Here is a 23,769-nt window from a genome sequence, read left to right on the forward strand (position 1 = left end):
CTTGTTTGACAGTGAGATTGTATTGCTGAATAAATGTGTATGACTTGTTGAGAATGGGATTTTTTGCAGTGTGGGGCATTTCAAAGCTCTTTCGGGGCGCATGTGAAGCTGCAGACCTGTAGACGGTGAAAAGCCTGCAGGATTTTGAGGAGCGCTCTGCTGAAATGTTTTGACGAGGGCTGCGTTGTTTCTGCTGTTGCCTCTTGCACCTCGGCATCAGCTCAGCCTTCAGGGTGAAAGAGCGATCCTCCTGCTGCTGAAAAAAAATGTTTGGCCGCCTGCCAAGCCGTGGAACAAGTGCGCCTCCCTTCCCTGCTGTTTAGCGTATTCATAGTTAGGGGTTTGGGCTCGGCTGTTTTTAAAAAGGCAAGGCAGCTCTCAAGTTGATCAGTCTGCTCAGGAAACTTGTGGTGGAGAAAGTACTGGAGTCCAAACTGAAGGGGAGAGAAGTTGAGATTCTGTGCAAAGAATTGCTTTGCTCCTGCAGAGGACAATATCTCGGGACAAATTTCACATAGGCTATATTTTAAATTGTTCATTTGAACTCGTTTTGCGCGGTGCAAGGCGCAAAGCCTGTAATTCATGTTTATTGAAATAGATAGCAACACTCTTGGATAAAGACTCTTGGCTTTAGCTTTAAAAATCGGATTATCTGACTGGCATTGTGCTTCATTAGACCAGTCTACTTTTCCCCCCCTCCTCTTCGCATTTGAGGTTTATGCTATAACTGAAGAGAACACCAACAATGTTTCTGAGTTTTTGCCTCTTGGTGACATTTATCTTGGGGCTGTCCGGGTGCTTGGGCTCATACGTGCCGTGCGAGCCTTGTGACCAGAAGGCACTGTCCATGTGCCCTCCGGTCCCGGTCGGCTGCCAGCTGGTCAAGGAGCCGGGCTGCGGCTGCTGCCTAACATGCGCCCTGTCTGAGGGACAGGCGTGCGGCGTTTACACAGGGACGTGCACCCAGGGCCTCCGCTGCCTGCCGAGGAGCGGGGAGGAGAAACCCCTGCACGCCCTTCTCCACGGCAGGGGAGTGTGCACCAACGAGAAAGGATACAAACCTGCCCACCCGCCCATAGGTAAGACGCGCACCGGCAGGCTTACTGAATGCATGCTTTGGACCCAACGATGACTTGAAAATGTGTGCGGCTGCAGTTTTAAACGCATCAATGCAAAAGGACAGCAGGGTCCCCACTCTCCTCTGTGGATCAGTGTTTGATAATGTCTTGTCCCATGTGGGGATCCGCTGTGTGCTGCTGTGGCATTGTAATGTCTAGAAGTAATAAATACAAGCCGAATAGAGTATATATTCCATGAGAAATCCAATCATTTTTAGTAGCCATTATTGATTATTTTCTTCTTTTTTGCCTCCTCATCCAGGGACCCCAGGTGGTTCCCTTTCCTCACCTAAACAGCCACTGTTGTAGAAAATAAACGGTAGGCTACCACTGCTCTCTGACAGAGCGTTTGTTTGACAGATGGTTTGAGGTGCCATCTGATTAACTTTTATCCACTGCCTTGATTGAAGTGGCTGCAGCAGCTTATTCCTCCTCTCCTCTCGGGTCTTTGTAGGGACACGCACGCACCTTGATTGTCACGGGTTCCGTGGCCAGCTGTAGTGACACAGTCGTTGTGTTATGCTGCTCATTGTCAACCTTCATAGTAATACAAACACAAGGTGAACCATCACTTCGCTTGTGTGTTAATCTGTTGCGAGAGGCTCTACGCTCCGCTGCGGTAAACGCGCACGGTGTGCACCGGCTGATTTGAACTTCTAGTGCGGGGCAGTGGCTGTCAAACTGCGGTCCAGCAACACCCAGCTGTGGCTGACAAGCATCCAGGCAGTCCCCATATTTAAATATTTACATTATAAGGCCACACGAATTATTAAACGCACCGTCTCTGCTGTTATCTTGACGCAAAGAAATTCTCAACCAAGTGAAAAACTTTATGAAAAGGGGTCTGCGCACTACATGATAGTCTAGTGTATTTATGTAAGGAATATTGAGAGGAAAAATGTCGGAACACCTAAAGTGGAGCTTATTCTGCAAATTGTCCCCTTTAATAACTACTAAGTGTCTGTCAAACCCCACTGTTTTCCATCCTCACGCCAGTGCGCATTCGACCTTTAGCTATGTCTTTCATTTCTCTCTGTTTTGCGCCTTTCCAATATCATCCGCACCTAACTGCTTGAGACGTGGAATCTAGAGAGGCATGAAGAATAAGCATAGTATATAGATTATATTGGAAGGAATGAGGTGCCACTCCACAATCTGTGGGTCTTGTTAAAGCAGAAGATAGATAGATTTAGGTCTGCAGGCTACCCATAGTGTGGTGTTTAGAGTCGGATTACCACTAAATCTGTGTGCCTGAGAGAGACACAGCGCTAATCAGACAGAGAGAGAAAGAGAGTTGAGCCAATGGCCTTGAATGATTTAAGACATTTCTTGGTGTAGCAGAGAGGTTCACTGTCACTCAGAGTTTTAGCAGCTTGTCAACAACTAGATAAGTAGGTGGTAACCACAAAGGTTTTGGCTACATGCCTCATTCTATAAAATAGGTGACCACTGGACTCATTTTGGCTGTTGACAGAGTCATTAGGTTGTTTGCACCCAGTTGAGCAGCCCCCACCTCTCTTCTTAATGACATTAAAGCAGAATGTGGTTTGTCCATGAATGCCATTGCTCTAAAAACACCCAGCAAACCTTATGTTTTGCAGAGCATTGAACTGAAACACAGTGAAGGTAGGCTATCAGCTCTGTGTGTGTTTCAAATGTGTGTGTGCGTGTGTGTTTGCTCTCATGTATACTTGGGGCGGGACTCTGTGGGTGTCTGGGTGTGCATTGTGTGTGATTGTTGTGAGTGATGACACCTCAGGCAGTTTTGTCTCACTCTGGCTTTGCGCGCAGCGCACACAAACACACACAGAACCTGGCTTCTTTGTTGGCCCACAGAGGTAATCAGAGCATCTTGTCCTGCCTCTGGCAGTGCATTCATTGCATGGGCGCTCAGTCACAACGCAGTGATTCAGCAGAATGCTTCTGGCTCTCTGTTTCCTCTGAAGGGCCTTCTGTCAAACAGCTCAGTGGATGGGTACTGGTGAGGTGAGCTTCTGGTTTCCTGTGGTGTGGGGTTGCAGCTGTCTGTGTGCTGTACCAGCTGAGCAAGCCAAACACTGGGAGGAGGAGCTCAAGTGTCCACGGCACTCAGGAGGCCGTGAGAGCTGCAGCCTACTAAATATTGACCGGGGCAGCCAAACAATGGGAGAGAGGAATCTTTGCTATCGTACAGTCCCCAGTCCCCCCTCCCTTTACTATTCATGTAAGAAAAAGAATCCTGGCCATCACTCTGCGTCTGAGTTCATGTCCCAGTGGAGCATTAATTCACGTTTTGCTCTTGCACTGTGATCCCAGGAGTTGCTTAGATTGTATGGCACCGGAGGTGGTATGTGCTTTGGGGGCACTCAGACTTTGTTAGCCCCCCTACGAGTGAATCAGACTCTGGAAAGCTTGCCAACAGATATGACTTCATGGCAGCAGGCCCCTCGTCCTTCAAGCTTCTGAAAGGGCCTTATGTTTTAACAGATTGCTCTTTGCCAAGAAACAAAAGATGATTAGGGAGTGGTTCCAAATCCAGAATACTCCACACACACGGACAGAAATATTATGCCCCTTATTAGCATAGCAACAGGAAACCTGGTGCCTTTACTGACAACTTTAATACTTTACATTTGTCTTGGGTCTTTGTATGTGTGTAAATGCAGTTTTAACCTGTTGCCAGACAGTTTGGGAGTTATTTCAGCCACAGCGACATTTTGAATAATTAGTGATTTTTCACGTGTCTCTGTCATTGATATTTACAATCTAAAGTAAGTCAAGCGACCGCAGACTTCTGATGCTTAATGTTTGCCAGAGAACTTCACATATGTATGGTAACACTGTTGCCATCTAATTTCTAAGCACCATACAGAATCACTTGTCATCACATACTTTTAGAAAGCTATTCAACTCAAACTGGAGAATCTCCATCTGCTTTTTCCATGTCCACTGACACAGCTGGTTATTGGGTCATAGCTGGGAAACTAATGCAAGTGGTAAAACACTGATTCTCTCTGACCGTACACTTAGACTAATGACAACCAGCCACCATACTCTGTCTGCTGTGGACGTTGCATGCTCATATAGACATGCCACATTAGATATAGCTCTGGTCACGTGTGGTCCCAGCTGCCTGACAGCTTCATGATGGGCTCATGCGAAAGGAAAGACTGTATGTGGCTTTCCATCCGTCTCACCTTGAACATCTGAGACAGTGCAGTGAAAGCTTAGCATGCTGCAACTGATCTGTTGCAGGTGCTAGGGAGAATTATTTGAAAGGTCATTTTGTCAAGATATCACATGAGGACTTCAAGAAAAGGCACACAATTCATGGAAAATGTGATGCCAAGAAAATGTAGAGAACCTGATTTCTTAGATATGACATTGATACTATTGATGTTGTAATTGGTTTTGTCTGCACATAGCATTTTGAGGTGCAGTCTGATCATAGGGACAATCTACAGCACTGGAGCTGTCGCTGGCAAGCACATAACCTCTTTGGCACACTTGCCTGATTTCTCCCTATAAAACTTAAATTCAATTCAATTCAATTTTATTTATATAGCACCAATTCATAACAGAAGTTATCTCATTGCACTTTTCCTGTAGAGCAGGTCTAGACTGTACTCTTTATAATATTATTTACAGAGACCCAACAAATCCCACTATGAGCAAGCATTTGGCAACAGTGGCAAGAAAAAACTTCCTTTAAGAGGCAGAAACCTTGGACAGAACCAGATTCAATGGTGGGCGGCCATCCGCCGCTGCTGTGTCGAGAGGCTTTGGAAAAGGGGGGGAGGCACAATGTAAATACCACCTAGAATTTTAAAAAAATTAAGGAAATGTAATTGTAGTGTTAATATTAATAATAATAGGAATGACAGCTGTAGGAAAAATAATGTCAGTATTAGTAACAAAGCCAATAACAACAACTGTAGTAGCAGTTGTCGAGCAGGAACACAGGGGCAGCAAGCGGCCCACAATCACAGATCCAGTCTCTGCAGCTCCGGAGGCAGAAATACCTGCTGAAAGTGATAGAAGGAGAGAAACGAGAAGGCACAGAACTACGGGAGAGTGAAGATGTTGAGTTAGTAACATGCAGTAATAGGATACAAATGCATACAAATGGAGAGGGAGCGAGGAAAGAGGTGCATCATGGGAAGTCTCCTGGCAGTCTAGGCCTATAGCAGCATAACTAAGGGATGGTTCAGGGCTCACCCAAGCAAGCCCTAACTATAAGCTTTATCAAAGAGGAAAGTCTTAAGCCTACTCTTAAATGTAGAGATGGTGTCTGCCTCCAGAACCCGAACTGGGACCTGATTCCACAGGAGAGGAGCTTGATAACTGAAGGCTCTGGCTCCCATTCTTCTTTTGGAGACTCTAGGAACCACAAGTAACCCTGCATCCTGGGAGCGCAGTGTTCTAGTCAGGTAATAAGGTATTATGAGACCTTTAAGATACAATGGTGCCTGACCATTAAGAGCTTTGTAGGTGAGGTGAAGGATTTAAATTTCTATTCTGGATTTTACAGGGAGCCAGTGCAGAGAAGCTAATAATGGAGAAATATGATCTCTTTTCCTAGTTCTTGTCAGTACACGTGCCACAGCAGTCTGGATCAACTGGAGAGTCTTAAGGGACTTATTCATGCAGCCTGATAATAAGGAACTGCAATAGTCCAAACTAGAAGTAACAAATGTATGCACTAGTTTTTCTGCATAATTTTGAGACAGGATGTGCCTGATTTTTGCAACGTTACATAGGTGAAAGAAGGCAGTCCTTGAAGTTTGTTTCATGAGGGAGTTAAAGGATAAATCTTCATCAAAGATAACTCTGAGGTTCCTTACGGTGGTGCTGGAAGCCAGGGCAATGCCATCTAGCTAACTGGTTAGTTTCATCTGGCTTGATCAATAGAAATAATTGGGTATCATCTGCATAACAAGACATTTACAGAGACAAGTCCATTGTCTAATGCAATTAAAAGGTCATTTGTAATTCTCACCAGTGCTGTCGAACGCAGCACTAAGATCTAACAAGACATTTGTCCATTGTCTAATGATGCATTCTCTAAATCCTGACTGAAAATCCTCAAACAAACTATTGTTATTTAGAAAGTCACACAACTGATTGGCGACTGCTTTCTCAAGGATCTTAGCGAGAAAGGGAAGGTTAGATGTAGGTCTATAGTTGGCTAAAACCCCTGGATCTAGAGTGGGCTTTTTAAGAAGTGGTTTAATTACAGCTACTTTAAAGGATTGTGGTAAATAGCCTGTTAATAAAGGCAGATTGATGATATCCAGTAAAGAAATGCTAACTAAGGGTAAAACGTCTTTAAGCAGCCTAGTTGGTATGGGATCTAAGAGACAGGTTGATGGCTTAGATGAATGAATCGTCAAAGTTAGTTGAAGAAGGTCGATAGGAGCAAAGCAGTAAAATATATATATCAGGTTTTACAGTTGTTTCTAAGGTTCCTGTGTTTGAAGATAAGTCGGTACCGGTTGAAGGGAGGACTTGATGGATTTTTTCTCTAATAGTTAAAATTTTTATTGAAGAAACTCATAAAGTCGTTACTACTGAGGTCTATAGGAATACATGGTTCAATAGAGCTATGACTCTCTGTCAGCCTGACTACAGTGCTGAAAAGAAACCTGGGGTTGTTTATATTTTCTTCTGTTAATGATGAGTAGTAAGCTGCTCTGGCATTACGGAGGGCTTTCCTATATGTTTTTGCCAGACTAAACGAGAGTCTTCCAGGTTGTTGGAATGTAGTTTCCTTCCAAGTTTTGCTCCTATCATGATGTTTGCTTTAATTTGCGGGTTGGGGGGTTATACCATGGAGCTAACCTTCTTTGTTTTATTATCTTCTTTTATAGAGGAGCGATAGAATCGAGCGTCGTTCGCAGTAAGCCTGCAGCACTATCAACTAGATGGTCAGTTTTGGAGGGGCTGCGATTTGCATAGGAGTCCTCTGTTATATTGAGACATAACACTGAATTAAATGCAGATGGGATCGCTTCCTTGAATCTAGCCACAGCAATATCAGATAGACATCTAGAGTTTTTGCCTAATGGCGTGTAGTCCAGTAATAGCAGTTCAAAAGTTATTAAATAATGGTCCGATAAAGAAGGATTCTGTGGAAAGACTATTAAATGTTCAATTTCAATGCCATATACCAGAACAAGGTCAAGGGTGTGGTTAAAACAGTGAGTGGCTTCATGTACACTCAAAAGCTAATCGAATCTAATAATGAGATAAATGCAGTACTAAGGCTATAATTTTCAACGTCCACATGAATATTGAAATCACCTACAATAATAATTTTATCTGTTTTAAGGACTAAACTTGATAAAAACTCAGAATAAGGACCAGGAGCGCGGTACACTATAACAAATAGAATTGGCTGTCGTGTTTTCCAGGTTGGGTGTGAAAGACTAAGAACAAGGCTTTCGAATGAGTTATAATTTAGTTTAGGTTTAGGGCTGATTAATAGGCTTGTGTCAAAGATGGCTGCAACTCCACTTCCTTAGCCGGTGCCTTGAGGAATATGAGTATTAATATGCCTGGGCGGAGTGGATTCATTTAGGCTAACATATTCTTCATGACCCAGCCAGGTTTCAGTAAGACAAAATAAGTCAATATGATACTCTGATATTAAATCGTTCACTAGTACAGCTTTAGATGACAGATATCTGATGTTTATGAGTCCACATTTAATTCTCCTATTTTGTTGTGCTATTTCAGCGTTTTTGTTTAGGTTTTTATGTATAACTCCTCCTCTGTTATCTTATGGTTTTATTAATTTAAGTGGTCGGGTTGCAGACACTGTCACTAAGGAGTTTTGGGTGGGTAACTGCTCTGGAAGTGCAGAGAAGCATGTAGGACTGCAACTCTGCCTCCTGATCTCAACTCTGAGTTGTCATGGTTTAGGTCCACTAATAAACTCGGCCAATTTGCCAATGAATGCTAATCAGACCAGGTCTCCCCCAAAAAGTCCGCCAATTATCTACAAAGCCCACATTGTTTGCTGGACACCAACTCGACAACCAGCGGCGGAATGAAGACATGCGGCTAAACATGTCATCACTGATCAGGTTTGGCAGGAGCCCAGAGAAAACTACAGAGTCCGACATTGTCTTTGCATATGTACACACCGACTCAACATTAACTTTAGTGACCTCCGATTGGGGGGTGCACGGTGGCAGAGCGGCTAAAGCTCCTGCCTCCCAATAAGGAGATCGTGGGTTCGTGGGATCGATTCCCGGTCCGGACCAACATCACACAATCTCTCTGGGTGGAGTCTGCATGTCCTCCCCGTGTTACCGTGGGTTCTCTCCGGGTTCTCCGGCTTCCTCCCACCGTCCAAAGACATGCATGTGTAGGTTAATTGATAACTCTAAATTGCCCGTATTGGATGAATGTGAGAGTGAATGGTTGTCTGTCCTTGTCTGTGTCTGTGTTAGCCCTGCGACGAGTTGGCCACTGTCCAGGGTGTACCCTGCCTAAGGCCCAAAGTCACACCCGCGACCCCTAACGGGACCAAGCGGTAGAAAATGGATGGATGGATGGATGGACCTCCGATTGGCGGAATCGGGAGTTGTTACCACCAAAGTGAATAACAATCTTACTGTATTTACGTTTATCCTTAGCCAGCAGTTAAGGATTCAACGTCGCCTGCTCTGGCCCCAGGAATACATTTGACTATAGTCGCTGGTGTCGCTAACTTCACGTTTCTCAAAATGGTGCAGTGGTATTTGTACAGCTTATTGGTCACTGACACCTAGCCTGCTGGTGGCAACAGCTGCAAAAGAAATCAGCACTCACCGTAGTCATTCTACGCTGGGAGAATGTGATTGAAAAAAGGCAGGGATGGCCACATGCTGGGCTTCAAAATGATGCCACATGTGTTTACACCTGACCTGTGCACTGTAATCTCACCTCCAACACCTGGTTACCCGCTAGCTTGGCATGAGAAAGGATCAAACTCATCTCATTGCATCTACAGAGGAGTTTTTCAAATTCCCAACCGCAAGCACACAATCTAGGCCTCTTAAGTTTCGTCGGATTTGGAGGCTCCAGTGACTTCTCTGAAATGCTGGTGTTGCTCAGAATGTGAGACAGGTAAACCTTATATGGTTCCCTGTCCTGGTAGGTAAGCTCATCTTTGGCATTGTGCTTCCTCCTAATTACTTGAAATTGTGTCATTGCAGATTCTTACTTTTGACCACTTTTGAAAAAAACTTTTCAATATAAAAAATGACTATGATGTTACTTCTGTTACTTCCAATGGTTTATGTATCATGTTACATAAACAGGCGGTTTGCTCATTCTTGGGTGTGCTATGATTCACACCATTATAATGCAAACCCCAAATGAAAGTTAGTTCTTCGCCCACTGTGATGTTTCTTTTTATGCTGCTTGGAGATCAGCTTTGTGCAGTACATTCAGGAGCACTCGACTCTCGCCAAAATAGCTGCTTCTGCCACTGGGGAGTTAGAACATCGTCACACCCAGCAATTGTGTTGTGGTGATGGTGACCCAAAAAAGAGGTTGCGTCCGTCCATGTGGCTTGTTGAAAACCCAAACTCAGATGTAGGATGAGACCTCAGACCAAAATTAGGAATGTACAGTAGAAGAGCCATGCGCCTTATTCTTTTTACATGACTGGCTGCAACATGGATTGAGCATTTGCACTGCGGAAGCTGTAAACAGGTCAGAAAGTTTGCTTACCTACAGCAGCATTTCCCTCTTGGAAAGATTTTGCATCCTCTCATAAGTCCTGTTTTGCGATTTATAATCCTTGAATTGTTCTTGTTGCTATTTATACCATGCATTCAGAAAAGCAGGAAACTTTTTGATTGCAATGAACATATTCTCTCTTCACAATACCATGGGAAGAGTTATTTTCTGCATTTTCAGAAGCTGTTTGAGACCATGCATGGGGTCGAACAACAGAAATTCCATCCAATCAACAGGACATAAGGGTCAAAACATAATTCCCTTACACTTGTGGGCAGTCAAACAAAATAATGGACTGAAGTCCATATTTTCTTACTGCTCTGAGTGGTTTGGAACAGAGCCTTTTTCAGTCATCAGTCTCTCAGTCTTCTCATGTAACCAGGCTTTGTGCGCTGCTGTCCAGTCATGTGCAGAGGGTGTGTCTTATTGGCTTTTTGGATCAAAACCACTGTCACTTTGTGAAAATGCAACTGGCCATCCATGCCATAATTGTTTACTCCAGTGATACTAAACTTGTCATTTGATCTGCAAATGGTTTTGCTACCTAAGAGTTCCAGCAGTGGTAACTTTGCCACAAGTTTGAAAAGCCTCTGTGACCCATATTGCTTTGGTTGTCAGGACCTAACTTTTGTGCTGCTGCGCACACATCCTCAGTGACTTGCAGAACTCCACTGGTTTGTTCACACCTCCTTTTCTGCTCTATAAACTGCAGGGTTATCAGGCCATGGCCTTGCTTTCAAATATTAAGTAGTGGAGGCAGTTTGAAGCTGAAGGATGGTTTACTAACGTTGTGCTTTATATGACACAGGTTCCTCAGGCTCATTTATCCCTACATTATCTTGTCCTACCCCCTGTTGAGATTAAACAGCACTTCTATTCACTACTGTCTTACAACTTGTAAAGATGTAATTTCAGATGCAGCGCAGAGTGACTTAATCAAAGGCAGTAAATAACAAATGTGGTGCAATGCTGGGAAATCCAAAGAAAGGTGGGAGAATCTATTGTCCTGGCTTTTATGCCATCTAAATAGTATTATTGTAGTCTTAAAGATCCAGTGGAGAGAAAAATCCAAAGAAGGGGTAGCTTATCTTTCATGCTTGGACTGGTGCCCGTAAGAAACTTGGGATATTCATGAAGCATAATTGTGTGCAGATGTTAATTTTTAAACAGAGAAGTATCAGGTGCAACTCCTTTGGCTACTCTGCTCCTCTTGTCCTAATGAAATCTTTAGCTCGAGCAGAGAGAGAGAGAGATAGCAGCACAGCTTTGGGCTCAGCTGAATGGAAGAGCTGCACATGACTTGGCTCACTTGGCTCCAGTCCAGCATCTTGGCTGAGTTTCAGGAGTTAAACACAGACCCTCTAAGCCTCCTTTACAAGCTGGGTACCCTGAGCATGGAAAAACTGAGTTTTTGTGGCTAGAGCCCACTTCAGAAAAGATGAATTTGGTGATTTTGTGAGCGGAGGAGAAAAGAAGTCAGACACCATTGTCTTTACAAAAGCTACATATTTTTTTTTAAATGCAGATGAAAAACTTTTTCTATCCTATGTTTCTAACACCATTCTTTAAAGAGAAATTTTCTCAAAGAGACTGATTTGTAAGGTGAATATAATTGATGTGCCATGGCTCAGACCTTTCTTAGTCTGGCCATTTATATGCTCAAATAAGATTACACATGAAACAAGAATGCACGTTTAAAAAAACACAGACCTTATTTTCAACAGCATATTTCATAGCCAAATATGTGGCATTTTAATCAAGAGCCCTGAGAAATTATTGGACTGTACAGGAGAAATAAAGAGTTTTTCCACAGTGGTCACATGCATGGTGTACATAGAAATGCTTGTTTGACGTATTTATTTATAGCAAGTAATAGCCTCGTAGTCTGAACGGGGGAGACACAAGGACATATCTAAACACAAACCAAGGCCTGCCAAGTCATGAGTTGTGAGATTAATTTCAAAGAGATGGCAGTGCAGAAGCCAAAGACCCAATTCTGGTAATCACCCCCCCCCCCAGACTCCAGACGCTCATGCTGTGTCAGGCTCTTTGAACATCAGTTTCTCAGAGCTCATGTCCTTGTTACATCTCAGTGCCTTTCTCTACAGTGACTGTGTACTAACAGGCAAGTTATGGCAACTTGTTAAATCATATTTTCCAATTTTATTCTCTCATGCCCCTATACAAGTATGGAAGTTGATTTGTCTTTCAGCAGCAGTTGGCCTATAGTTGGCAGCCAACATTCCTCTCTGGTTCAGCGCGTCTGGCCCTGTGCACCACGGCGGGTTTCCTTGTCAGATAAATATAACCAGGGTCATCCACTGGCACCATCGCTTCAGCCAGTTGGGGCCTGGCAAAGTCCCCACAATTACTCTGTACTTATGGTACAGCTAAGCCAAGGGAGGAGGGGGCACTTCTTTCTGTGGCCTCAAAGAACCTCTGGCTGGGGGTCCAGGCTTAAGAGACTGAGCCCCAAAGATACGAGAGAGACGGGGGGGAGGGAGGGTCTAGGTTAAGGATAAAGAACCTCAACCTGTGAACATCCTTTTGAGAGGGACTTTCAGATTAGTGAGACTATAGTGCCCCCTGGGGGAGATGAAATTACGTCGAAGGAGTGCATAAAATGTAACAGTAATGTACAAGCAATTATATGAGTCCATAGAGCAATTGGATTTTCCTTAGCTTGACATTTGAATCAGTTTAATGTGGGACATGTCGCTGTAAAGTTACGACACTCAGAGGCCTTAGTCCCTGTTGAAGTTTTTCTGTCCAGATAACGTGTTAGCAAATTTTCCAGGCACAGTGTAGGCAGCCATGAAACATGTGATGCTGTTTTCCCAAGTTGTAAAGGTCTGTATGCTCACAAATATGTGCTGCTTGGTGTCTGTGTATGGGTATTTATGTGTGACTTCAACTAACGTTAAGACCAACATGTCTCACTGATATATTAAGGACATTAAACAACCATGGAGGAGTTGTTGTTTGTTGACTAGTGTCTCTTGTTTTCATGGATGCAGATCAGCTCTAACTTGTCTTACATGAATGGATGTTTTAGCGTTACTTTTCTTTAACTGTCATAGGTAGAGAATAAGGGGGTTGGGTGGGAATGGATGAGTTTAAACTCCTGTGTTAGCTGTAGGAGTTCATCAGCTGTTGATCCAGCCTCCTCTCCTCTATAAACAAATGAGAAGCAACAGTTGGTGGCACAAACCCCGGGAAAAGCAGCTGGCATTGTTCTCATGTGGGACTAACAAGCTGCAGAACTTCACATTTATGATTTATGCAGATAGCAAATTAATATATAATAATATTTTTTACAGTGACTGTAGAATATTGCAAATATAAATCATATCTTTACATTTTACTGGTTCGTCATAATACTTGATTATGGGTCTGTGATGACTGTTATTAGATCAGGCATTACCCTTTACAGAGACATGTTACATTCCTGAATTTTATGCTCTAGTTCAAATAAAATTTTAAGACTAGTTTCATCATGAAATAACTCTGGAGATTAAATAAACAAGCATAAAAAAATAGTGCAATGAGAAACAGATACATTTTTACTTACAAGATTTTTATATTTACATATACAGATTTATGGATTTTAACAGTGACTTGAGTTTGGTATAAACCGTTTCCATTGTTACCCATGGGTAATTAGTCTTTGTCTTGTCAATTACCATTTTGGGTAAAAATGGAACCAAACATCAGACTTAAATTTTTCACTGTCCTCAAATTGACATTTTGCCAGAGTCTATCTTGCAGTCAACTACATGTTGACACCAACAACTGTCTCCAAGACCATTCTGAATGTAATTCATTACCCAAAATACTGTATGAGCCAAGTTTGGGAAATTTATTTTAAAGCTGCATCAATCAGTATTTTTATATTAGCAATGGATCAAATGACTATGAGTACTGTAAGAAGGGTTGAACTATCACCCGACTCTGCACTTCCCCTCAGCTCTACGGAGCATTTTAACATCTTTCAGCTAGTTGTTTTGGTTTTAGGCCAACTTTAATGTTTAGTTTCAGTCACACAGCTCTCATCAATCTTGCTTCCTGCTGCAGCAGGCAGCTGTTAGCATAGCAAAGATGCTATTGCTAACAACACAAATGATAAACCCACTGTACGCTACCTGCCCAGCACCAAACAGCAGTCAGACAAAGTTAGCAACTAGCTGGTGAACATAATGGAGCTTTTAGCAGCTAAAGAGACAGATAGTTCCCTAAGGCATTAGTGGAGAACAAAAATGAGTTAAAATGAGAGTGAATATTTGACTTATATCTGACATTTGCTGCATGGACAGAAACACTACTATTAATGAATGCCAATGTCTGTTGGTTGTGTTAAGTGATTGTTTTTATATGGTGATAAGATGACAATGTTATGTTTACAGCTTGTTCTGAGTCAAAGCGAAGTGAAGCAATTCTATTCAATCCATTCAAACTTCTCTTAATTTGCAGCAGAGGGGAGGCACAACTTGCTTATAATAAACAATCTGTCGCACATCGCCAATCAAGAAATTAACCATACACATATAAAGATGAGATGATTAAAGATAAAGATGATTATATGTGACATTAATTGACCATATTTTATTTGTTTTCCGGTGCAGATCGTGAGTCTCGAGAACATGAGGACACCAGAACCACAGAGATTACAGAGGAGCTGCAGCCAGCTAAAGTGCCACTCCTTCCCAAAGACATTGTGAACAGTAAAAAAGTCCATGCGCTGCGCAAGGAGCAGAAGAGGAAGCTTGGCAAGCAGCGCTCCATGGGCTCCCCCTTGGACTACTCCCCTCTGCCCATCGACAAGCATGAGCCTGAATTTGTAAGTTTCAACTTTGGTTTTATAATGTATAATTTTTTAAGCACTATGGGTAGAATTTGAACATTTCTGACTTTGGTGATTCCTTGTGCTAGTATCTAAAAGAAAGCAATGCAAGCTACTCCCTTGTAGCGACTCTCTTCACTGTAATGCACGCTTTTGAATTCCGTGAGGGTGCATTTCAGTCCATCCCTTTGCATAGCCTTTGAACAGCCTCAAACAGCTAAACACTTTCTCAACACAGAATGACCTCTAATGACTGTGTTGCTTGATTGTAACCCTGGGCTGTCTTTCCCCAAAGGGTCCATGCAGGAGAAAACTGGATGGGATCATTCAGGGAATGAAAGACACTTCTCGTGTAATGGCTCTGTCTTTGTACCTTCCCAACTGTGACAGAAAAGGATTCTTCAAGCGCAAGCAGGTCAGTTTGCTTCAGAAGCCTTCCAAATATTTTTGACTTTGCATTGATATCTTGTATTTAGTCTAATTGCTTTCACTTTTCCAACACCATTCCAAGTACTGTACCTTTAAGATTCGGTCATACCAGCATTTAAAATGAAAATTCTGTGATGAAACCAGTTTATTTTGGAATCGTTAAGATAAGTAGATTCGCTCGCGAGGGCAAAGTAAATCTGCAAGAATGTTTTGTGTTGACTTCAACTTTGGTGAACTCTGACATGTGAATTTGCACCCATAACCTATCGGAAGCTGTGTTGACAGTGATGACCTTTGAGGGAATGGAGAACCGGCGAGTCCAAAGTGGAGGAAGCTATCATAGTTTATTAGCTGTGTTGCACCAACCACTTTTATTTAACCTTCTTTTAAGTATAAACTGCTCCACAAAAGAGGAATAGTTTGCTGATAGTTATGAGACAGGAGTCGGTGATACAAGTATGTCCTTTTGAATAAACTGTGTGAACTTATTGACCTGTTAGGGACCAAGCTAACCAGCTTGTTAACTGGCAATAAGCAAGCAAGCTAGTTTGAAGAGCTTTTGTGGCCAAGATTGTGACTGACCAGTGCTAGCATGTTCCTGGCTGGCTAGCGTATTAGGCATTAGTTTGCCAGCTACAACAGTTCAGCCCGTCGAGTAGTCATTATGTCACCCAGCTGCTAGCCTATTTCCCAAAGACATGCAAATAAACTTTGCTGTGCCATTGTGTGGTGTGACCAGGCCTTTATCCACACGACCTTTTCTAACCCTTATACCTGTTTTCAGCAAAACTATAATCTTGTTTTCTGTGCCACAGTGCAAGCCATCTCGCGGCCGTAAACGAGGCATCTGCTGGTGTGTGGACAAATATGGTGTTCAGCTCCCTGGCACAGACTACAGTGGAGGGGACATTCAATGTAAAGACCTAGAGAGCAGCAACAACAACGAGTGAAAAGGGGAGGACCACCCTTGACCCCCCCACCCCCCCCCCTAACCACCACGTGACCCAGGGCCCACGCCTCCTCTCTGAATCACACCTGTATGCTCCGCCCTCTGTTCACTTCAATATTTTTGTTTTTTCAAATTGAAAAAAAAAAGGAAGAAGAATAATCCAAACGAAAGGACAGGCTGAAAAAAAAGACACCTGTAATTTTTTTCTTTTCTTTTCTGTTGTTGACCAAGCACTCATCTCCGAAAGAGGGGAAAAGTCCCAGAAGATTTACTAGATCCCTTGACAATTGCTCATGGGACCCCTTGTATGAGGCGGGTCCCCTGGCTGCAGATCCATGAAAATATATGCACACAATGGATATATTTTTATAGAAGCTGGGGGTTTCAGTACACCACTTTGTATGATGTAAAATTAACAAAAAATCATTGTGAAGAAAAAAAGGTATCAGGCACATTGATTGGAAACAGATCAGTTTTAGGCTGTGGAACATGATGCCACTGTGGAACTGACGATTGGCAGAGCAATTTGGGTTTTTTGTCTGTTTTCCAAAAGAAAAAAAGAAACAATAGATAGGGATATGCTGCAACAGTTGACTCTATCTAGGTATGTGGTTCTGTCAGAGCACTTATGAATAGGGGAACCTACCTTAGATATGTGTAACTTCACAAAATGATGCGTGCATTTGTTCATGAATGTGTGTATGTGTACAGTGCGAGTGTGTGGTATGTATCAGCCTGTGTTGGCGTATGATGGAGTGAGCCCATTTACAAAAAGAATGTCCTTTTTCTTTCTCTTTTGTTTGATTTTGTCACAAGTATTGCTAGCGCTTGAAGTGGTCTTGGGGCTGGCCTTCTCTATAAGCGATGTAAAGCATGTTTCGGGACACAGAGCATTTGGAAACAAAAGAGTAAGCAGATCATCCCAGATGAACCTATGTAAGTGGCTCTTCGACAATGTAGCTAGCCTGATATGCCAACTGTGCCTATTTGAACAAACACTGCCATGCAGGGCAACACAGAGCATAGAGAGCGCTGACTCTACAGGTGAAATAAAGATAAGTGTTTTCAGCTTAAGTGATGGGACTTAAGTTTGACTTCGATCTTTCGAATTGAGTGCATAATCAAACTTGCCAGTCAGGCCAGTTGCTTCTCTGATTCAGTTGTGTGAAGTGTAGTTTTGTATGGTTTTGTTTGTGCTGTTTTCTTTGCCTTCAGTGAAGTAAAGACCGCCCACTTTTGAGCCATGTTCCTTTATCAAGTGGTTTTCCCTCAGTACTGCTACTACAGTGTAACCATGGTGTATTACATTACTTTTAAATATAGTTATTGAATGTTGTTTTCCTGTAGAAACATAGTATGACAACAATGTAATTGTGCTTGAAAAAAAAAGACTTTTAGCCTGTAAAGAATTTGAAAAGGTCCTTGTAGCCTGTCAGGAGAATGACCCAGAGTCATTTGACTACAGGGCAGTCAAAGAAGCTAACCCTCTGGAACCCTTCTGCTTACATGCCTCCATGCAAAGGTTATCTACCTACATCTAAGGGGAGCTTGATCAAAACAAAAAGGTTACAGGTTATAACAGGGTCATTTAAGTAGAGTTGTTCCTTCTCTGTGTGCAAGTCACAGTGCCTTCCTACATGCAAATACATTTAAAAAGTGACGTGAAAGTGACATGGATATCATACGGGGCAATTTCCTTTTACAGACAGCCCCCCACTGGGGCTGATACTTGATACAACGATCAAGAGGTCTAGGTTTAGTTCTTATTAAGAGAAGAACAATGAATGTGGTAGGTCCTGTAAATGGTGTCAGCAATGCATTTCAAATCCATTTGTAATCTCCGCCTGTACCTCGGGGCAATTCTGGACAAGGATGATGCGTGAGGAACTGCTGCGTAACCTCAGTCAGTTAAACCTCCCTCTTCTCTTTCCTTGACAACCAATAAGCTAAGATTCTTGCATTTTCATGTAAATGCCAATGTATATGATTGCCAGAGAGGGGAAGCCAAAGGATGTTTGGAGGTAAATCAACCATTTCCTTCGCTGTAACAAAAGAGAAATGATATGTGCATCCTAAATGGCTTCCGGTTGTGAATATATTATCAAGGCTCTTTGCCCCACTTCCAACACCAAATCCCCACTACCACTTTCGAAAAAAAGCAGCTTGCACTTATTTCATTTACTCACTATTGACATTGACACACAGCGACGTCCTAAGATGTGGTATCATGAAGTTAGTGGAACAAAAAAAAAAAAAAAAACAGCCACAAAAGCTAAATGTTGTGTTATATTGTGCTTACCTTTTAAAGGTGGTGCTTTGAGGTAATATTTGTCGACAGGGGCTGTGCAGCCCATGCCTGGGACCTCCAATACAGCAACATCTTTTAGGGAAAGATAGATTGAAAGTAACACACAGCTAGAGATGTTCTCATGGCCAATTGCACAGAGATGAGAGTTGAGATAGAGAGGGGGAAAAAGAGATGGAGGGGAAAGGAAAGAGGAAGAGCGAGCGCCATGGGCAGTGGTCATAATCAGGGCCTAGCCACTTCCCGATATGGGGTCACCAATTGCATGACATTAGACACAGTTAGCAAGACAGTTACCAGGAGTCATGGAAATCTGGGGAATGCAATACTGGAACGGAGCAGTATCAAGTTTCACTTTGATTTTATACTCTTGAATCAAAAACAATTAAATATCTGATATCTGGAACCATTTACTGTCTGGATCAATCAAGTATTCGAATACTTCAGTGTTCCAGGTATTTGTTTCTTTTGTGTGGATTGCAGGTTGACGTTCAGTCTTAAAAAATTATCTACTAGCATCAGTGACTTCCTGTTCCCCACACCTGTGTGTGAGTAGTGACTTCCTCAGGTTTCACATCTCCTACTTGGTTTAAACTCATATTCACATTTCATACTTCAGTAGTACAGTAACTACAGTACAGCTTTTTTCTGAGTACATAACACTTTCTGGATGTAATGAGACAATACAATTGGTTTTCATAATTTGGTGTTCACTGGCTTGTGAGATAGACCCATCGGTGGCAGGAGGATAGTGGGAAATAAAATGGTCAGTATTTGGAACTACATAAAACAAATAAGAAAATAAATAAATAAAAAAATCTCAAATTATTAAAGTGAATATCACTGTGTAATATTTATTCAACTTGTAATTTATGTACTCTTTTAACCTTTGTCTTTTTTGTTATGACAAAGCATTTATTTAAATAAAGTTATGTATTCATTTAAGCACTCTGGTGAGGTTTTCATTTTTATTGTTGCATTTTTAAGAGGAGTAAGTAGCCACTAAACTGGCTTGAAAAGTACAATTTGAAGTGGAATCATCCTGATAGTAAGCACTGACTAATCTCAGAGGCACGAGCTAATAAACCTCTTAGACAAGTCTGAGACACCCAGGCTAGCCCACAAGGATCTCATGAAGCATGCAGGATGTGACTTTATAAAGCCTCGCCCGAGGGCAAGTCACCTGGTTTTCAACACCATAGTCAAAAAGATTGCACAGGAACAAGGAAGTCATTTAACATGAGTTTGAACTTCAAGGGGGGATAACATCTAGTGGGACCAGCTCACTATTCAAATAACTGGGAAGAAGGGATTTGTAGCCTGGAGGAAGCTTCATCATGTTATGGAAAACCTATGTTTATTACCACTTAAAGGCAGAATGGACTCCCCTGAGACACGCCCATTCATAAAGACATACACATGCAGTGCATACACAGACACAAAGTGTGGACAGAATATGAGAGGGCGAAAAGCTATAGAAGGTCTGGTACATATAACGGTAAGTCTAAGGTGAAGCAATTTTGATATTCACACTCACACACCCACATATTTGTCACAATGCTCTTTTGAAAAACATTATAAAGCACAATGTAATTACCTGTGTTACCTGGTTAAGTAAAGATTCAATACACAAATCAAGGGCAATGATATCAGCTCTCAATCAGCAGTTTGTTTTCTATTTCTGCAGCATGCACAGACACTCATAAGGATAAAATAATGAAGGGATCTAAGGATCTGTGCCTGGATCTCCACAGAGGGGTGTCTGGTCATTTTTATTCCCTCATGGATTCCAGGAAGTGACATAATAGGACTTTTATTTTTGGGGGCCACCAAAGTCTTTCCCTGGGGACCTCAGGACTTTGACCAACTCCAGATGTGGATGACTGAAGCAGGGTATGAAAGGGTGGAGGGCCCAGCAGTTCCTGTACAGCAAGCAGATCAAGGCTGCCGTGAAGGTTGTTGTGTGTGTGTGTGTGTGTGTGTGTGTGTGTGTGTGTGCATACATGTAGTAGGGAGGGCACAGACTTTGACTTCAGGGAGGAGGAAACATGTGTAGAAGATTTGATTTGTGAGGCAGTGAACATGACAATTACTATTTGCCTTCAAAGAAACTGACAACTGCACTTAGGACTTCAAAGCATTTATGCCCCTTTTATTACATAATTAGGCCAACAACGTTGGATGGCTACATCTAACGTCAACTCATGCACCTCACTCCATCCCAAACCTAGTCAAACTGCTGTGCCGAGCATTACAGTGCTGCTCAGAGTGGCTCAGACCTCCAAGTTTTGCACAAAGGTTGCATACTCTTCCTCTCTGCATTTCTGTGTATGCTGTAATGTAATTACACAAATGATCAGTGCTGTAAAATCACATGCAATAGCTTTAGAGATGCTTTCACTTGCTTGTGCATCGATTTGCCTGTGGCTCATATCATTAAATGTGACTTTTAGAAACGATGATGGGGCATTTAAAGACATAAGCTTACAAATGGCATGCAGATGTTTACAATGCATAATTGGGATCTTTGCAAATCACTGCTTGTGCTCTTGTATAATGCTATCTCTTAAAGAGGTAATGGTGGTTCTTTTCATCACCAGGATGGAGATGAAAGGAGATTTGAAAGAATGTACAGCGGTTGGAAGTAAATCACACGACTTAGTGGTGGAATCCTCCAATGCCGGTGGTAGAAGACGGCAGACAAGTGTCTGCTAGTTTTCATCCAAGCCCTTTCATCAAAGACGGACTTAGACCCGGAATCCCAAATAGAGGGTTCTTCAGCGTGGATCGGATATGACTGTGAGAACCACAACTGCATGTTAAGTAAATCAACTTTAAGATTAAGATTTGACATCCTACAAACCATAAAAGGAGCATTTTAAGGTAGAGTTATAATGCTCCTGTTCTGACTGCCATGCATTGCAGTCTCAGGGTCTGTAGTCCTGCATTTCACCAATGGTCTAGTAAAAAAAATGATGCTTCATAAAGGGAGGGGAAAAACAGAGATTAAAAAAACACGCTATGAGAGATTTGGGCAATTTAAATCAGTAATCTGACATTTTCAACTTTTGTAGCTTGTAGTTCCGGCTGTTGGTTCTATTAACTTTGTACTCACCAAAGTCGTTGCTGAGATCTCAGAATGCGGCTACATGGATTACAGATTAATAATAACATAATTATTCTGTTCTGTAATCTGTTAATAACGGATTACAGAACGGCTTTTTAGCATTGTCACTGTGCTCGGAGATCTCTGCAATGGATTTGGTGAGTGTAATGCCATGTAACCTGAGAGAACGGATGGCAAGATCTACTTCTCAAGTTGTAATAAAGCTGTAGTTTTCCTTTGACAACGAGGTTTTTAGCTTCGAATCAGCATGCCATGGATATAGGCTAGACAAACACATATTAGCTTGTTCAATATATTCTTATATTCTTGCCTCCTGTACAGATTCCAGGGCAGACACTGTTACTCTCTGACTCTAGAGAGCTGAAGTCTTCCCCTACCTCCGGGTTAACTTGTGTTCCACATGCCACCGTTACAATGTATATTTTTGCAGAGGATTTTTTTTTTTTTATCAGTCTTTCTACAGAGCTGTAACATAACACCCGGCTCCTTTGTCCATATTCAAAGATAAATGTCTCTACTGTTGTACTTCCTGCTAACATTGGAGCACCTTGTCATTTTAACATAGATAAAACAACAATTATTTTGTTAACATTCAACAAGTACAGCTTCCATGAGTCTTAGACACAGACCCACCATCAACATATCAAGGGAAGTTGTTGAATGCTAACAAAAGAAATACTAGTCTGAAAGTAGGGCAGATCTTCGGCTCTCTAGGCCAATACACGCACATGTGCTTTTGCACATACACACACACAGACGCAAGCACACACATACTCACCCCCACTCTTATTCCCACTGCTAAACTACCCTCCTCAGCCCATTGTGCCTGATCTATCAAACCCAAAACAAAGGACACTTGTTTTGATTTGTTTTCAGAAAAGGCCAGCTTAAAACTACCATTAAATGTGGTGAACAACCCGAGGATGCCCGAGATCCATGTGTGACACCAAGCCAAGCAAACTCCCTGCCAAAAGCCCAGCATTAATAAGACAAAATAAAAAGAAATTAAATTATAAAGCATGTCACAAAAACTGAACAAAGCTGTCAAGATGTCGTTTCTGGGACTGCTCAGCTAACTGGCACACTGGCACATGTATAAGGTTACAAGGCCAAAGCCAGTCAGGAGTGGTCTCATATGATACAGGGTTGGCCAGAACTTCAAAGAAGTATGTCTTTACACCCAAGTCGAATCATTTTGATGGCAAATCAATGGTGACTTTAGTTTGGGGACTTATGCAAGTGTTTGCAATTTCAGCCGTGTACTTAGGACATACATAAAGTTTTTATATGTTATACAACCTGTTGCCTGTATAATCGGAAATCTCAATTAGTCAGTGTAAAGTCTATCAGAAATAATCTTTTCTACATTGATTGAAACTGATCAAGAGAATAAACAGACTTAGTATAATACTCACATGCCATATGTATGTGTGCGAAGCGATCCCTTCCTAATGCGACTACACACTAAAAGATGGGGGACAAAATCCACAGTTCTTGCTCTGGGCAAAAATTCATTCCAAACATCAGCTGCGTCGAAGCTACTTTAAGGCTACTTTTAGTTAGCCAAATCATGAGGGTATATTTGGTCTGCCAGTGTGTAGGTTTATTGCTGGTGTTATTTCCTCGCAACAAACCTACATGTGACTACTAGAATGTATCTCTCTGCCACGGCTCAGCAAGGAAATACTGTGGAAACACAGAGGGAATTTGGCACTAAAAAGAGCTTACATTTGGAACATATCCACTTGATTTGGGTAACTCAGACTGTTGTAGCCTCATATTAGCTTTAGCTGAACCTTAGAATGCATCTTTGAAACTAGAACTTTGTATTTTGTTTTTTTTTTTTTTTTTTACAGTGTTGCTTGCTAGGAAGGTGACTTTCTGTATGGAGAGAGGGAGAGAAAGAGAGGAATGACTAGAGGAACCTATAACTATTTTAACCCACATCTGAGTACTGCATTAAATTTGACTTGAGAAATTCCAAACCATCATTTAAGTCAGTCAGTTTGACCTGAAAGATGCATTCACATGCATATTTATTTGTTGTAGGCTAATTTATGAAGCTTGTGTTAGTAGGCTAGTATCAGTGATTTACACAAACCAAAACAAATATTTGTAAAATTATATCTATGCAACCTTATTTTTGAACTCACACATCACATTTTAAAATCCCTTGGAGGTATAGAGAATCATCGTCATGCACAACTCTAAAAAGCTCCGGAACCATTTCAGATCACTGGGATTCATGAGAATGTTACCATCACTTTAACTTAACAAGGACCTGTAGAC

At 42.0% G+C, this 23,769-nt stretch overlaps 1 protein-coding gene across 1 annotated transcript; it reads left to right on the top strand.

The window, feature by feature from the left end:
* The first annotated feature begins 356 nt into the window (after positions 1 to 356).
* LOC122885316 (insulin-like growth factor-binding protein 5) lies at positions 357 to 19,301 on the top strand. The gene is made up of 4 exons (XM_044216229.1): positions 357 to 1,079; positions 14,453 to 14,667; positions 14,966 to 15,085; positions 15,915 to 19,301. Exons 1-4 carry the CDS (start codon positions 746 to 748, stop codon positions 16,047 to 16,049), a joined length of 804 nt encoding a protein of 267 aa, XP_044072164.1. The 5' UTR covers positions 357 to 745; the 3' UTR covers positions 16,050 to 19,301.
* The last annotated feature ends 4,468 nt before the right edge of the window (positions 19,302 to 23,769 follow it).

This window comes from Siniperca chuatsi, linkage group LG12, assembly GCF_020085105.1.
Source record: "Siniperca chuatsi isolate FFG_IHB_CAS linkage group LG12, ASM2008510v1, whole genome shotgun sequence".
Taxonomy (NCBI): Eukaryota; Metazoa; Chordata; class Actinopteri; order Centrarchiformes; family Sinipercidae; genus Siniperca; species Siniperca chuatsi.